This window comes from Hoplias malabaricus, chromosome 12, assembly GCF_029633855.1.
Source record: "Hoplias malabaricus isolate fHopMal1 chromosome 12, fHopMal1.hap1, whole genome shotgun sequence".
NCBI classification, from domain to species: domain Eukaryota; kingdom Metazoa; phylum Chordata; class Actinopteri; order Characiformes; family Erythrinidae; genus Hoplias; species Hoplias malabaricus.
Genome location: NC_089811.1, coordinates 26,278,922 through 26,293,435, shown reverse-complemented (window position 1 = coordinate 26,293,435; position 14,514 = coordinate 26,278,922). Strand labels below are relative to the sequence as shown.

Sequence of the window (14,514 nt, the reverse complement as noted above, 5' to 3'; positions counted from 1 at the left end):
TCACTCTTGCCCCACTGCTCTTCACATGCTATGACAGACTAATGGTTAAAAGAGTACATAAAACTATTATATGATCTTTGGTCTTTGCTTTACAAGCCCTCCATTACAAAGCCGTATCTGTAAAGACTACAAGGGATTGTCAGATGCTGTTTTCGTCTTTAGGATTTATAGTGAACTAGTTGACAAAGCTATGAGTCTCTGGCCATTAATTCTGTGCCTGGGTCTTAAAAGCAGTTTGGATGCTGGCTCCTTGTTGGTCCCATAAACCAGAGCTTGAGGAGAGGAGCGGCGGTCAGTCCAGCTGGAAGAAAAGGAAAAGGCAGGAGACAGCTGTAGGATGACTCAGTCAGATCCTTTAATGACCTCAACTCAGAAGAAAAGTTGGGAATTTGTCAGATCTTCAGGGCAGCGGGGTTGAGACATATTGCCTGGCTGAATGAAGGCTGAGAGAAAGCACAAAAGAAAAATGGCTTCAGTGTTGGGGAGTTTGCCAAAGGAGAGTCAGTTAAAAGCCAAACATTCTACAGTAGTAATAAATGCCTTCACTTTCTGATTACTTTCATTCCCCTTCTTCCTCTTGCCGCTCAGCACTCCCCCAGCGCAGAGACGAGCGATTCAGCAGGCCACGCTGTTGTGAGCTCTTAACCACTGTGTTTTTTAGCACCCTGTTGACAAGCTGGCGCCAACAAGAAGTCATAAATTTCATTGGTCAGGGAACTCCTCAGAGTCCTGATATAAAGCTCTGCTCCCTGAGGACAGATTCTAACCTTTTCAGCAGCTACAGGTAAAGAAGCTAAAGCCAGATGTAACCATTCTCAAAGTATTATTTCACAGACTCACTGGATCATGGTGGAGCAGCTTCTTTAACACAGATTAAGCCAAATACTGTAAGAAATTCATTATTACGGATTTATCCCTAAACAGACTTGAGGGCACATATTTTAGCATGTCTACTTTAGCTTTAATTCTTATTGGGAGAATAGTATTCAGATTCTCAAAGAAATATGCAGGGATTATTTTTACAGAGTGAGTGTTTGTGTAACAAGCTGAAATGTGATAAAAACAGGGTGGTCTCTGATTTCTGCATATACTGCATTCTTCTACTGCTGAAGATGCTACCTGAAGTTTACAAACCTGCAAATTGGTCCAAATTTGTATTTCTGTGGCCAGGACACCATGGTTGTTTTTCTTAAAGCCATTGGGTTGAAAACAAGTTGGCCACATCAGAGGTAATGGGAAACCCAAGGGAAAGCTGTAAATAACATTTGTGGTTTTCTGCTGTTTATATTCTATTATATTCGAAGTTAAACAAACAGCACAAACTGTTTTTAGCTGGATGTACGAACAAATATATCCCTGGGCATTAAAACGCCTCCCATCTTCCTCATCCAAATATATTAAATGTCAATATTGCCGTTATTATCCTAAATAGGCTTTTTACCCAGTCTATAATGTTGAACGCTTACAGCAAAGAGCTTCTTAAATGTGCCATTAGTTGTGGTAAAATGGCAGAATCCCTCAGAGACGCAGAACACATATAAACTAATAACATAGACAAAACATAATATAGAGCAGTCACTCAACCCTTACACAAATCTGAATGCTGCCTGTTAGTGGCAGCAATCAGTTCCTGATGCGCCCACACAGTTTTGTTGTGTGTTGAGCAGATCTCAAAGTTACAGAGGGTGTCCTGTACCTTAGACACCGCTGCATCATCCTCTACACCCATTTCTCTCTGAGTCTCCGTGGCCCTCCCTCTTCCTCACTAAAGCTTGTTGAAGTAGATTGATGTGGCTGAGCGACTTCACTGGCACTGTGTTCCGGCCAAACAAACAGCAGAGTAAATGAGATTTTTACAGGAGTGTGTGTGGCTGGGGCGAGGGGTGTACACAGGAAATGGAGCGCCGAGAGGTCAAATGTAATTACACACAACCTGATCCACAAACCACGGCAGCACTTTGCATTAAGCCACTAATAAACACTTCTCCAAAGGCACAAGAAATGGTAGAGAAAAGTTAATTTGTGCCTCTTTTCAACAGCAAAATGAGCTGTGGCTAGAAAAAAAAAAACAGAGGCACTATGCAGATATCGGAAGACTCCATGTTAATTACAGCTGCAAAAACCCTTATACATTTTAAAAAGGTTGCCAATCTTATTCTATTGTTCGCATTCCATGCAACTGTTTTTTTCCCTTTTACCATCTTCAGGACAAGATGAAAATTGACTTTTGCAACAGAATTTGACATCTTATGCCACACTCGGTCCAGCATCAGATTTCAAATAGCTCAGACGTTTGGGAAAAAGGAAGGGGGTGTTCATATAACACAGTACTGTCTTATGAAGGCAAAGCCCCTCAAAAAAATGACAACAGAAAGAGTTGAGATGAAAGGTATGGAAGTAAATACTGTTTTCTGCCTTTGAACAAACCAGAAGAAAGAGGCTCTGTGACTTTGAGATGAAGCTGAGAGTCACCATTTGATAAAAGAAAATGGCAGAAGATCACAATGATCACACAATGAACACATTATAGGGTTTGGAGGTAAGCACTAGTTCAAAACAGAAGTATAGAACTGCCACAGAGGAAGCACCCACACATCACAGGTGTGACTCTCTTATGGGTACTTCTTCATTAATCCATATACTCAGTCCTTACATAATACTATTTTTTCATTTAGATTTTTAGGTTATAATGAGGCAAATATGCCCCTTTTGTACAGGAAAAAACCCACTCTTGTTGTATCTTACATATACATTTTGGGGGAAATTTAGCAGTGTTTGTAACTTGTATGCAAAAAAAAACTCTACTCTACAGCATCTTTACTGACAGTGAAGAGCATATCATACCTATATGCATGAATGCAATTTCCAACTACAAATCCTGAGGGAATAATTATGTCTTAGAATTATATAGCTTTCATGAACACAGAAAAACAGTCCTATTTTAAGAGCTTCCTAACTACATTGCTGTGGAGCCCAAAGTAGTTCTGAAACAAGCTCTGAAAATGCTGTTGATTGACAGTTACAGAACTTTAAGTAGATAGCAACAGACCAAAGGAAGCCTCCTACTCCCTCTTTATGGGTAGATTATTCTCCAGAGTAAAGCTTTGAGTCTGAGCTTGACTGAATTTGACAAGAGGAAGGCTGCTGTGGTTCATTAAAAGACTGTAGTTTGAAGGCAAATGCAGCTTATGCAGGCATAGGAGTGACATGTTATGGGTAGAAACTACCTTAGGGAAAAATAGAGTACATGCCCCTATAATACACTGGGGCAAGTTTCCATGTAACAGTATATTACACAGCGAGCATGTTGCACATTAATATATCAACAGTGAGACACGGCCAAGCTTGTCAGACCTCCGCTAGCCAAAATTATTCTAAAGCAGAATGACTTTATTAACCTGTACTCTGACATGGCAGTGTTGTGCTGTACGTTTTGCAGGTGAGTGTGCCTGCTAACAGGCTGTGTGCTGAGTTTGGCAGAAATCAAAGTAAGAGCTTAAGGACATACTTCCCCCCGACTGCCCTTGAAGACTGCTGTGATTTTTCCTTCCTGCTGAGTTTTAAATATGCTTGGCGACTCTGACTTCCTCTACCACTTCACCCTTCCCCAACCCTTCTCTCTTAAAAAGGTGTTTCATACTGATTTTTAGGAGCAATGCTATGGAAGAGCCACACTTTGTTGCCTTAAATTGTTTTCTTAAAAGAATCTTTAACTGCTTCACCATTTTCTGATACAGCAATTGAGTTTTAAGTGTTTTCAAAAGGTTATACTCCATTAGACTTCTGAAACAGGACCATCTGTTTTGTAATTTCTATGCTGATGGATATTTTTTAATTGTCAACAATGGCAGTCAGTTATCAGTCAAAAGAATTTGCTTTAATTTGCATCTCAGATCTTTTTATATATATAAAATTATATAATATATAATATATAATATACAGCTGTGCGACAGTGACACTGCCTGCTTCGACACTATGCTGCCCCTTTAAGAACAATCCATTCAAATTATCCACAGAGAACTCAAATTAATCTTCTATGGCATAGCTCCAAAGAGCATTTTTAGCATTTAGATAAACATATTTAGTATTTATTTTTAACAGACATTCATTGCCATCTTCCCTCCCTATGTACATGTCAGACAGAGTGAGTTTCACATGTACAGAGATGGAGGCACAATCCTACTGCTGACTAATCACAGCCTAGGAGTCCAATATATGCACCTACTAACGTCTATGTTGTCTGGAAGATAGACCTCTTTTTCAGTTAACAGGTTCCTCTACACACGTCCTCTGTTCCATTCACACATTCAGAACAACTCAGACTCTTTTTTTCATCAATGTGCCACACACAGCTGACAAAGCATCCTTTGCTCCCTTCTGCCAAATTGAGCTTTACTTCCGTCCCCACCACAGCTGGGCAGTGGGGCCAGTCTGATTGAAAGCATTGATACAACACACAGAGTGGAGCTCTTATTCTCCATTTCAGATTTCTCTCCCTATGACAGATCTATAGGATTATTATGGAGTAGAGGAGAGTATAATTGCATGCTATAGCCTAAGCCTATCTCTGCAGAAAGAAAGAGGGCCATTTATTTGCTTCTACTGTCAATGTCACCAAATATGCTCAGTTCAAAGTAAAAGAAAGATTTTTCTCCTATGCTCCAAGCATTTCAAAAAGCACAAGTTCATCTGAATAAATACAAAAGATTCATGGGTAGATTTTTAGCTTGCATTGTGGTAATCAAGTGCTGGTTTAGGTACGACAGCTGTACTCACTGTTCTGTTTTGTAGCTGGAGCACCTTGCCAGCGGAATTTTTAGCACCCGGTCGTTCAGGCCAACAAAGAGAGTCCTGTCACCATGGAGAATCTGGAGACTCAGGATTGGTTCCTCTAAGCCAGGGGGGTGGAGTTGCATCTCCTCTAAATAACAGCCTTGCAAACTCTTATTGTTGGTGGCCAAAGCCTTCAGAATGGTCCCATGCTCTGATTCAACAAAAGACATAATAAATATTGAGCTGCAGTTCATAAACAACTGACACTGCCTCAAATTATTAACAAAGTCAATAAACTGCTATTAATAAACATGGATTTGTCGAGTATTTTTAACATCTAATACAATTATGAAAGATAATCTTTTTTTCCTCCACTTCTGGCTGACTCGTCTCTTCTACCCTGCAGTTACAGTCACCTGTGCCAATGTACATGACGTGATGCAGATTGTCCTGGCCCTGCACAATGTCCACCACCAGCTTGGAGAAGCGCACGCCGTCCTGCCACACCAGCGGATCCACAGAGACAGGCTGGACCACGTCGTTCATGAGGTACAGCCTTTGGGCGTCCTGCAGGCTTCGCTCAGTTAGGCCCTCATTGGGTCCTTGATCTTCAATAGTACCACACTGTAAAGATATTTCACAGTAATCTGATCTCAAAATGATCTGACATATATCATGCACTTAAAGCAGTACTGTGCAAAAGCCACAAACCACTCTTAGTTATAAATCTACATCATGGAAATCTGAAGAAAATATGTCTAAATTCTCCAAAATGAATAACAATTATGCATAAAAAGAAAATACATAAAAATATGGTTAGTTTGTTTTCTGAAAAAGCAGCAAACTCTATTTAATGACTGAAAATAAAAATGATGAGTGGTTCTTGTAGTCATAACTGGGAGTACAAAATTCTAGGAAAGTTGTCAAAGCAAGAAAAAACAAAAAGAAATATAGGAGAATATTACAGCAGTAACCTGGAAATATCACTGCCTTTTCTTTTTGTTGTTGTTTAAGGTTTTTTTTTTTTTTTAACACTTGCAGATGGCTTGCTACAGAGACTGGGTGATGTCATTTTTCACAGGTGCAGCTCACAGCTCTGGGTATTTGTCCAGGCAAGCAGGAAACAGAAGGTAAATCTGAGTGGAGGTGAGCTGTGTACCTGGAAGTTGGGGATGGGGTTCGGAGTGGGAAGCCAGGTGGAGCGAGGGTTCTCCTGGGAGCGGAATGGCCCGTTGAACGCCCGCGTGATGGCACTGAGGTTATATGCACAAACTGCAGAGGCAGCGATACTGTTCCTGTATAGTCAGATAGAAAGACAAAGAGAAAGAGAGAGAGAAGGAGAGGGAAGGTATGAAGGTAAAGATACAGAAAGATAGAAAAAAAGAGTCAAAATGGGGAAAGACAATATGAAAAAATGGATGACACTCATGAGGTTACATGACACCTACAAAAGTCTACATATGAGAAAGTGAGAATGTAAGTGTGTAAGAGAGAGAGAGAGTGAGAGAGAGGCAGAAAGAAAGACAGAAAGGCAAAGTCTTACTATAAGTATTAATTATAATGCTGCATATTTACCACATACAAATGTTTCCATTCTTAAAATGAATTTTTATATGAAATAAAGACAACAAAGACAATTGAACTCAGCAGCATTTATTAAAGAGTTATTCAAAACCTGTATTTGCCCCATTAATCTAAAAACTACAATCAAACTCTTGTGATCATTTACAATGAGTGTGTGTTTGAAAGAATTTTATTCAACACAATTGTTAGAATTCAAATGGTTTTCAAGCATGAACTGGCCATTAAATGGTTTTACCACAGCATCTTAATGGAACTCAAGTCAGTACTTTATTTTAACCAAGTCAAAATCCTTAGTTTAGTTTCTTTTGAGCCATTCATAGTTAGACTTGCTTGGGATCATTGTCAGGTAATTGTCATGCTGCATAACCCAACTGCACCTGAGCTTTAGGTCATGAACTAGGTGCACAACATCCTTCAGGATCATCTGAGGGAAAGCAGAATTCATGGTTCCATCAGTTGTTAGTCATCCAGCTCCTGCAGCAGCAACGCAGCACCAGACCATCATACTCCCACAGCCATGTTTGATTATTGGGATGATTTTCTGATTGTGGAATGTGAGAGTAATATTAGATTGTAACGGGAACCAACATTTTCTACCTTTATTAGTCCACAGAATAATATGCCAAAGGTCTTGAGGGTCATCCATGCTTTTGGGAAGTGTGAGATGAGCCTTTGTGCTCTTTTTGGTCAGCAGCAGTTTGAGCCTTGCAACTCGCCCATGGATGTCATTTTTGCTCAGTGTCTTTCTTACTGTGAAATCATGTGAGAGAACAGAGGCCTGCAGTTTTTCAGATGTTCAACTGAGGTTTTCTGTGACCTCCTGGATGAGTAGTCGACACACCTTTGGAGAACCCTGAACCCTAGAAGGTTCACTACTGATCCATGTGGGTTTTTTTTCCATTTATGGATATGGCTGTCAGTGGGGATCTGATTTAGTAGTTAAAGTGGCATTAACTTTTTTTCAAGCCGGGATGAAAAAGATTTTTCCTTCAATAAATGAACACATCATTTAAAACAGCATTTTGTGTTTACTTGATTTATCTTTGTATAATGTTTTCAAGTCTACCAAATATTCAAATATCTAAGTAGGGTGAAAAACAGGCAAATAATTAATAGCACCGTCTTGTACAAACCGGATTCCAAAAGAAGCTGGGATACTAAACAAATTGTGAATAAAAACTGAATGCAATGATGTGAAGATGGAAATAGGTTGATTCAAAATTTCACAGTGTCAACAAATCCCAAAAAAGTTGGGATAAGTAGCAATGAGTGGCTGGAAAAAGGAAATTGAGCATATAACGAACAGCTGGAAGACCAATTAACACTAATTAGGTCAACTGACAACATGATTGGGTATAAAAAGAGCTTCTCAGAGTGTCAGTGTCTCTCTGCAGCCAAGATGGTAAGAGGATCACCAATTCCACCATTGTTGCGCAGAAAGATAGTGCAGCGATACCAGAATGGTGTTACCCAGCGTAAAATAGCAAAGACTTTTAAGTTATCATCATCAACGGTGCATAACATCATCAAAAGATTCAGAGAATCTGGAACAACTGCTGTGCGTAAGGGTCAAGGCCGTAAAACTCTACTGGATGCTCGTGATCTCCGGGCCCTTAAACGTCACTGCACCTCAAACAGGAATGCCACTGTCAAGGAAATAACAGAATGGGCTCAGGAATACTTCCAGAAAGTATTGTCAGTGAACACAATCCACCATGCCATCTGCCGTTGCCAGCTGAAACTCTACAGTGCAATTAGGAAGCTATTTCTAAGCAAGCTCCACAAGCTCAGACGTTTGCACTGGGCCAGGGGTCTTTTAAAATGGAGTGTGGCAAAATGGAAGACTGTTCTGTGGTCAGATGAGTCACGATTTGAAGTTCTTTATGGAACACTGGGACGCCATGTCATCCGGACCAGAGAGGACAAGGATAACCCAAGATGTTATCAGCGCTCCGTTCAGAAGCCTGCATCACTGATGGTATGGGGTTGCATGAGTGCTTGTGGCATGGGCAGCTTGCATGCCTGGAAAGGCACCATTAATGCAGAGAACTATGTTCAGGTTCTAGAACAACATATGCTCCCATCTAGACGTCATCTCTTTCAGGGAAGACCCTGCATTTTTCAACAAGGTAATGCCAGACCACATTCTGCAGCAATCACAAAATCATGGCTACGTAGGAGAAGGATCCGGGCACTGAAATGGCCAGCCTGCAATCCAGATCTTTCACCTATACAGAACATTTGGCGTCCATCATAAAGAGGAAGGTGTGACAAAGAAGGCCCAAGACAATTGAACAGTTAGAGGCCTGTATTAGACATGAATGGGAGAGCATTCCTATTTCTAAACTTGAGAAACTGGTCTCCTCTGTCCCCAGATGTCTGAGTATTGTAAGAAGAAGGGGGGATGCCACACAGTGGTAAAAAATGGCCTTGTCCCAACTTTTTTGGGATTTGTTGATGCCATGACATTTTGAAACAACGTATTTTTCCCTTAAAATGATACATTCTCTCAGTTTAAACTTTTGATCTGTGATTTGTGTTCTATTCTGAATAAAATATTAGATGTTGGCACCTCCACATCATTGCATTCAGTTTTTATTCACAATTTGTTTAGTGTCCCAACTTTTTTGGAATCTGGTTTGTATTATCTCTCCATATGACTGCTGCCTTACAGTAATATTACACAGTCCCAGTCAGATGATCCAAAAAGAAAGCAACCATACCATTCCCCAAAGGCCAGCCGTATATCCGGCTAAAAGTAAACTTTGCTGTAGGACTTAAGCTGAGATGGTGTAGTAGCAGTGCATATCTAAGCCTCCGGGCTTAATCATGTTGCTCTCCTGATGCTGGCAGCGTCTTAAAACACAGGGCTGCGGGTGAGATTTCTATGTGGAGAATGCAGCTGGAAGGAACTACATAGAGCCAAATCTGTTTTACTTGCTCCCACACATTGAGAATAATACACAGGCACTCACACTGTGAAATGACTGTTGAGGCTCACTGCTGCTGTTATGTAAATGCCACTGAAACCAGTGTAAACCTTTGCTCATCTCTAACACTGTCATCCATGCAATCAACTCTGCAGGCTCATGATGTGTATGGGAGTTAATGACTATTGGAACTTGTGTTTAGTGTATGGTGTCTCACATGTCAGCACAGAGGTGACACACTTCACAACTTCACTGGTAAAGTAATACAATAGATCAATGTATCTGCACAAAGCAGCAAATTAATTATATAAGTGCAGGCCATATATGTGTGTGTGAATATATGTTTATATATGTATATATTTATTTCTTTATTTACTTCAGTTGACTACAGTAGCTGCCCTTTACATTTTGTGTCATGAAAAATGAAAAATCTTTGTTTTTTAACCTTTAATTTTATCACGCAATCTTGGCAGCCTGGAAAGAGGCCACCTGAGGGAAAGAGAAATATAAAATCAATATATATATATATATATAAAATTAATGGTAAAAATCTCTATTTCTTTCTATTTTAAAGCTCATTTTCTATTAAACACCAACAAAATAAAGGTTGCCAGGAATAATCAACCAGACATATGCCATGTTGAGTGGTACACTGACTTTTATAAGTGAGCTACAAATCAGTAGGTGCTGCAAGACCAAATTGGTAGCTTCTATTAGCAGAAACTGCAGGACGGTAATTGCTTGTGGTGAAACCCTGAAACACCCTGAAACCAAACGTGGTCAAAAGAAACCACAGACAAATGAGCAGCGATAACTGTGGTGCTACCACTAGAGCCACAGACAGATGGTGCCTACGGCAGTGCTCCAGGAGGCAGTCTGGCTCTGCTGCTTGCTGGGGCCAGGAATGGGGGCTGTGGTTATGTAGTCTGGCGAGGCATAGACAGAAGCACCATCAGAGGGCTCAGGACCGGCCACGCCGTTCCACCATGGGGAACACATGCTGGGAGTTGGAGTGTGAGGAAAAGGACAGTAAAAAGAAGAGAGCGGGCTTGGCATTGGAACTCAAAAACTTGGCAACCAGAGGAATATGAGAAATGATGGGCTATGATGAGACACAGGCCCCCAATCAGTTAGCCCAAAGCATGGAGTTAGTATGGCTAATGTAGCCAGTGGTGCCCTACTCTGTGCAGGCTTTGACATGAGAACGAAACAACTACGGCTCTTTCAAAATCCTTTTTTCCTTTACCCTTTCATCTGTGGCTCACAGTGAGAAACAAAACAGTTTTCCCAGAAAGCATGCTGTTTTGAAAAGCCTGATTCATCATAAAGGTTGAATGCCCATTATAGCTGCCTTTGTAAACCTAAATAAAAAAAAAACTGCCTGATCTTCAGCTCTGCTTTCTACAAAGCTTCAGACTTCTAAAAACACATTGGTTAAGTCCCTCAGATTGCAGAAGAGCAATAATAATCAGTGCCTCTTTCATCCTTAGAGTATGGGTGGAGAAAGAGGAAGAGCAGCAGAAACAGGCGCTCTCTTAAGGACAAGTCATAGTTCAGAGAGCAGGAAGGATTATTTTAACCGCTCCACTCCATTGATTTAATGTAGGGGATGGGCCTGCTTCCCGGTGATTTAGAGCTACCAACTGTACTGTTCCACAAGCATTTCTAAATGTTTGGTTGTGTGTTTGTGTTTACGTGTGTGTGTTTTGATAGACTTCAGTGCAGCCACTGCAGCCTTTCAACCATTTCTTTTGTCTGCATGATGCAATAATTAACATGTAAACAAAGTCCTTCAGATTGGTTTGATATGAAAAGTACAATGGAAAAATAACATACAGAAATAGATCTTTCCAAAACAGCTGTGAACCAGCCTTACACGCAAGCCTCTACGCGCTCAAGACACTTTTTCATGTAATGGTTCCATATGCAATGCTTAATACCTGAAATTTTATTTTATGGCAGTTTTGGGATACTTTTTTTTCTTCTCCTAAACACAACACCTTTAAGCAATAACATTAAACAGTCTTTGTTCAACAGTCACTGTTAATTTAATCAGCTCCACTGACAACTTAGTACAGAGGTCTTCAAATACAGACCTTCAATCTAGGTTCCAGGCTGGGATATAAAAATGGCCAGCCAGTATGGTGCTATATGTAGCCAGTCAGGTGCACTAGCAGTTGCAGCTATGGCATCAGACCAGCTGGCCTTTTTAAAATCCCAGACTAGAACCTGGATCCAAGATCTGGCTTTGAAGACCATTTTAGGATCACTCTGTAGTTCTGCAATAATACATTGTAGTCCACATGTTGCTCTGCAGAATTTGTTAGCCTCCTTTCACGCTAACCTTCAAGTCCAGGGATCCCATGGATGTAGATATAGTCAAAAACAATAGCTCACACCCCTTGCTGCAGAGTTTGTGTTGTTTGTCCTCTACTCTTTCATCAGTTGTCACTGGACACTGCCCACAGGACGCTGTTTGCTGGATATTTTTGGTTGTTGGGACTATTCTCAGTCCAGCAGTGACACTGTGTGGTTTAAAAACTCCAGCAACCCTGAGGTGTCTGACCCACTCTTTAGAACACAAACTAATACACAGCCACCACATCAGTGTCACTGCAGAGTTCAGAAAGATCCACCACCTAAATAAAATCTGATCTTTGGTGGTCATCTGGGGGTTCTGACAAATTGATTCTGCAAATTGTGATGCACCTTTAACATGTGCCTGGATTTGTGTTCTGTTTTGTATTGTTTATTTTTTGTGCTCCCGACACTGTGTTACTGATTCCCCTTGGGCCGATTTTTTTCCCGTCATGTGATTACTCTTCCCTCGTGTTTCTCTTGTCATGTACCTAGATTAGTTCCCAGGTGTTTCTTGTCTGTGGAGTCTTTTTATAGTATGTAGCTGTGTTCCAAAGCCTAGGCTGTGGCTGAACTCGGCTGCACTTTCTCTGCCACTACGTCACAGGAGGCTGTTCCAATGTGAAGGATCCTTCGTATACAGACTGGAAATGTAGCCTATGTTAGGATCAATTACCCACAATTCTCTGCCCACGTCTGGCACGTTGGAGAAAATAAACAAGACAAAGCCGAGTATGTTTACTTCGTAAAATATCAAATTAAGTAAACTACTTGTCTCTATACCATATTTAATAAATAAAAAAAATAATAATGGGCATATTACAGTACAACAGAAAGCATATATTTAGTAGTATGGTATTTTTTATCCCAGTTGAAATGTGAAGGTTTAAAAACGAAGTTTGAGTGTTTATATATATATATATATATATATATATATATATATATATATATATATATATATATATATTTTTTTTTTTATAGTATTGTCTTGCAGGATAATATTAATATACAAACACAACTTATTTTAACTTACAGTCATATTAGTGCTTCAAGGCAGATAAGAACTTTCCGGTGATGTCACGACGCAGCCTCCTTTGACCACTTCGTTTGTGTGATCTGGTTACGAAGGAGGAGTATTCACAGGACAGTCCTACCGAGGACATGTCCTACCTCGCCTGCAGCCTAGGCTCTGGAACTCAGCTTGTGTTCGTGTTCCCTAGTTATAGGTAATTATCAGATCATGTTTCTGTGTTGGTTCTGTTTATTATCTAGTGTTCCTTGCTTCACATTTTAGTTTTAGTCTCATTTGCTCTCTCTCTGTCTCTTGTTCCGTTTCCTTCTGTTTGTATTGTCTTTTAAGTCAGTTTTGTCTTTCTTGCATTTCTTGGTTTCGTAGTGTCTTGCATGTGGTCTTTGATAGTGTCTTGTGTTATTTATTACATATATCTCCTGTACCTACCTCCACCTCTGTTCCTAGTCCCTCGACCCAAACCCAAACCCAAAAGCTGTAACATTTGCAAACAATTTGCAGGGTGCATGTTTGTCACAGGACAAATCAATAAATAAGCAGCATATATTTCTCCTTACAGTCACTAAGACGCGTTATGATAACTAGGTTTACTGTCACCAAGCACAGGCCTAAATGCATTACCTCACATCTAAAGGCTCTGAAAGAGTTCACATTTCAATGACAGATTTATGCAGTTTTTTTTTTTTCATATATAAATAAAGTCTGGAATTTTGTTTTGCTCATTTGTTGCATTATTACCCCCTTAAACTAAAGGCTACTGAAGGTAATAAATTATTAGACGCCTTCAAAAACATTAATATATAATTTATATTGTGTATGCATTTTGAATGAGGAATCAAAGGTTCGGCTTAGTTCCACTTTCAATACGAAGGGAAGGTGAATGTGGGTTCTTTTGTGAATGCACACTTCATTCACAGATTCACTGAATGTAACACCACATCTTGGGTAGAAAACCTTGCAAGGTCCATTGTAGGGTCAATTAGAGGGGACTCCAAACTGCATATAATGCCCACTGAGCTCAACGTGTGCCAAGCACTCAGCCAGGCAGCAGGAAGTGCCCTCAGCTCACCTACTCAACCATGGCCCAGTCCCGCGCATGCTCACTACTGGCCGTAGCATATGGGAGTGAAGTCATCTCACTGTGAGCACAGATGACTACCTGGAGGTTGTCTGAGTGTCATGTGCACCATGTGTTCATTCAGGTGAAATAATGTACAGTGTTTTTCATTTGGTTTGGAGACTTGGAGGTCATTGAGGTGACAGATTCAGCATGGTGTAAGGTCACATGAGGCCTCTTTAGAACTCTCCGGTTTTGTCACTGTAAGTGTTTTGCATACAAGGGATTTTGGTGCTAAAAGCAGGACAACAGTTAACAGGGAGGGTCAATGGGGGAAAACGCATTAAGCCTGACTGTTCAAGCCCAGTGAATACCTGCATCACAGCAGAAGCAGAAAGGCCCAGTCAGCAACCTTACGAAGCAGGAACACAGGCAGGATTAGCCCGTGTTAGAGATATTTTTATTGTATAACAATGAGTCATGGCACAGGCTAGATGTCACTTTCTGGACTGTTAAGAAAAAAAGTTTATGAAGGGCACTTTCAGGGAGTGCTCCATTTAGCATTCCTCTCAGTTACCACGCAATGACAAATAAGAGAAAACGGCTCCCTTTAAAGAGCACTACAGGTGCATAAGCATTGCATGTCATGGCAGGGAATGACATGAGTGCACAGAGCTCACCACGGGGGGCAAAAAATCTCATTTCAAGGAGCATTTTGTCTTAATATATTACAGCAAATGAACAGGATGTGCTTGCTTTCACAAAATCCGCTGGTGAAACGA

At 40.5% G+C, this 14,514-nt stretch overlaps 1 protein-coding gene across 6 annotated transcripts in view; it reads right to left on the bottom strand.

The window, feature by feature from the left end:
* sema5ba (sema domain, seven thrombospondin repeats (type 1 and type 1-like), transmembrane domain (TM) and short cytoplasmic domain, (semaphorin) 5Ba) overlaps positions 1–14,514 on the bottom strand; it is a 208,813-nt gene that overhangs the window by 73,231 nt on the left and 121,068 nt on the right. For all 6 annotated transcript variants that reach the window (XR_010804681.1, XM_066686852.1, XM_066686849.1 and 3 more), the window contains 3 exons: positions 5,933–6,068; positions 5,190–5,397; positions 4,777–4,984 (listed from right to left, as the gene is read on the bottom strand). Coding sequence is in view for 5 of the 6 variants with exons in the window: in XM_066686852.1 (XP_066542949.1) it covers positions 4,777–4,984; positions 5,190–5,397; positions 5,933–6,068 (552 nt within the window). In the remaining variant the exon portion in view is untranslated. The remainder of the gene's footprint in view (positions 1–4,776; positions 4,985–5,189; positions 5,398–5,932; positions 6,069–14,514) is intronic.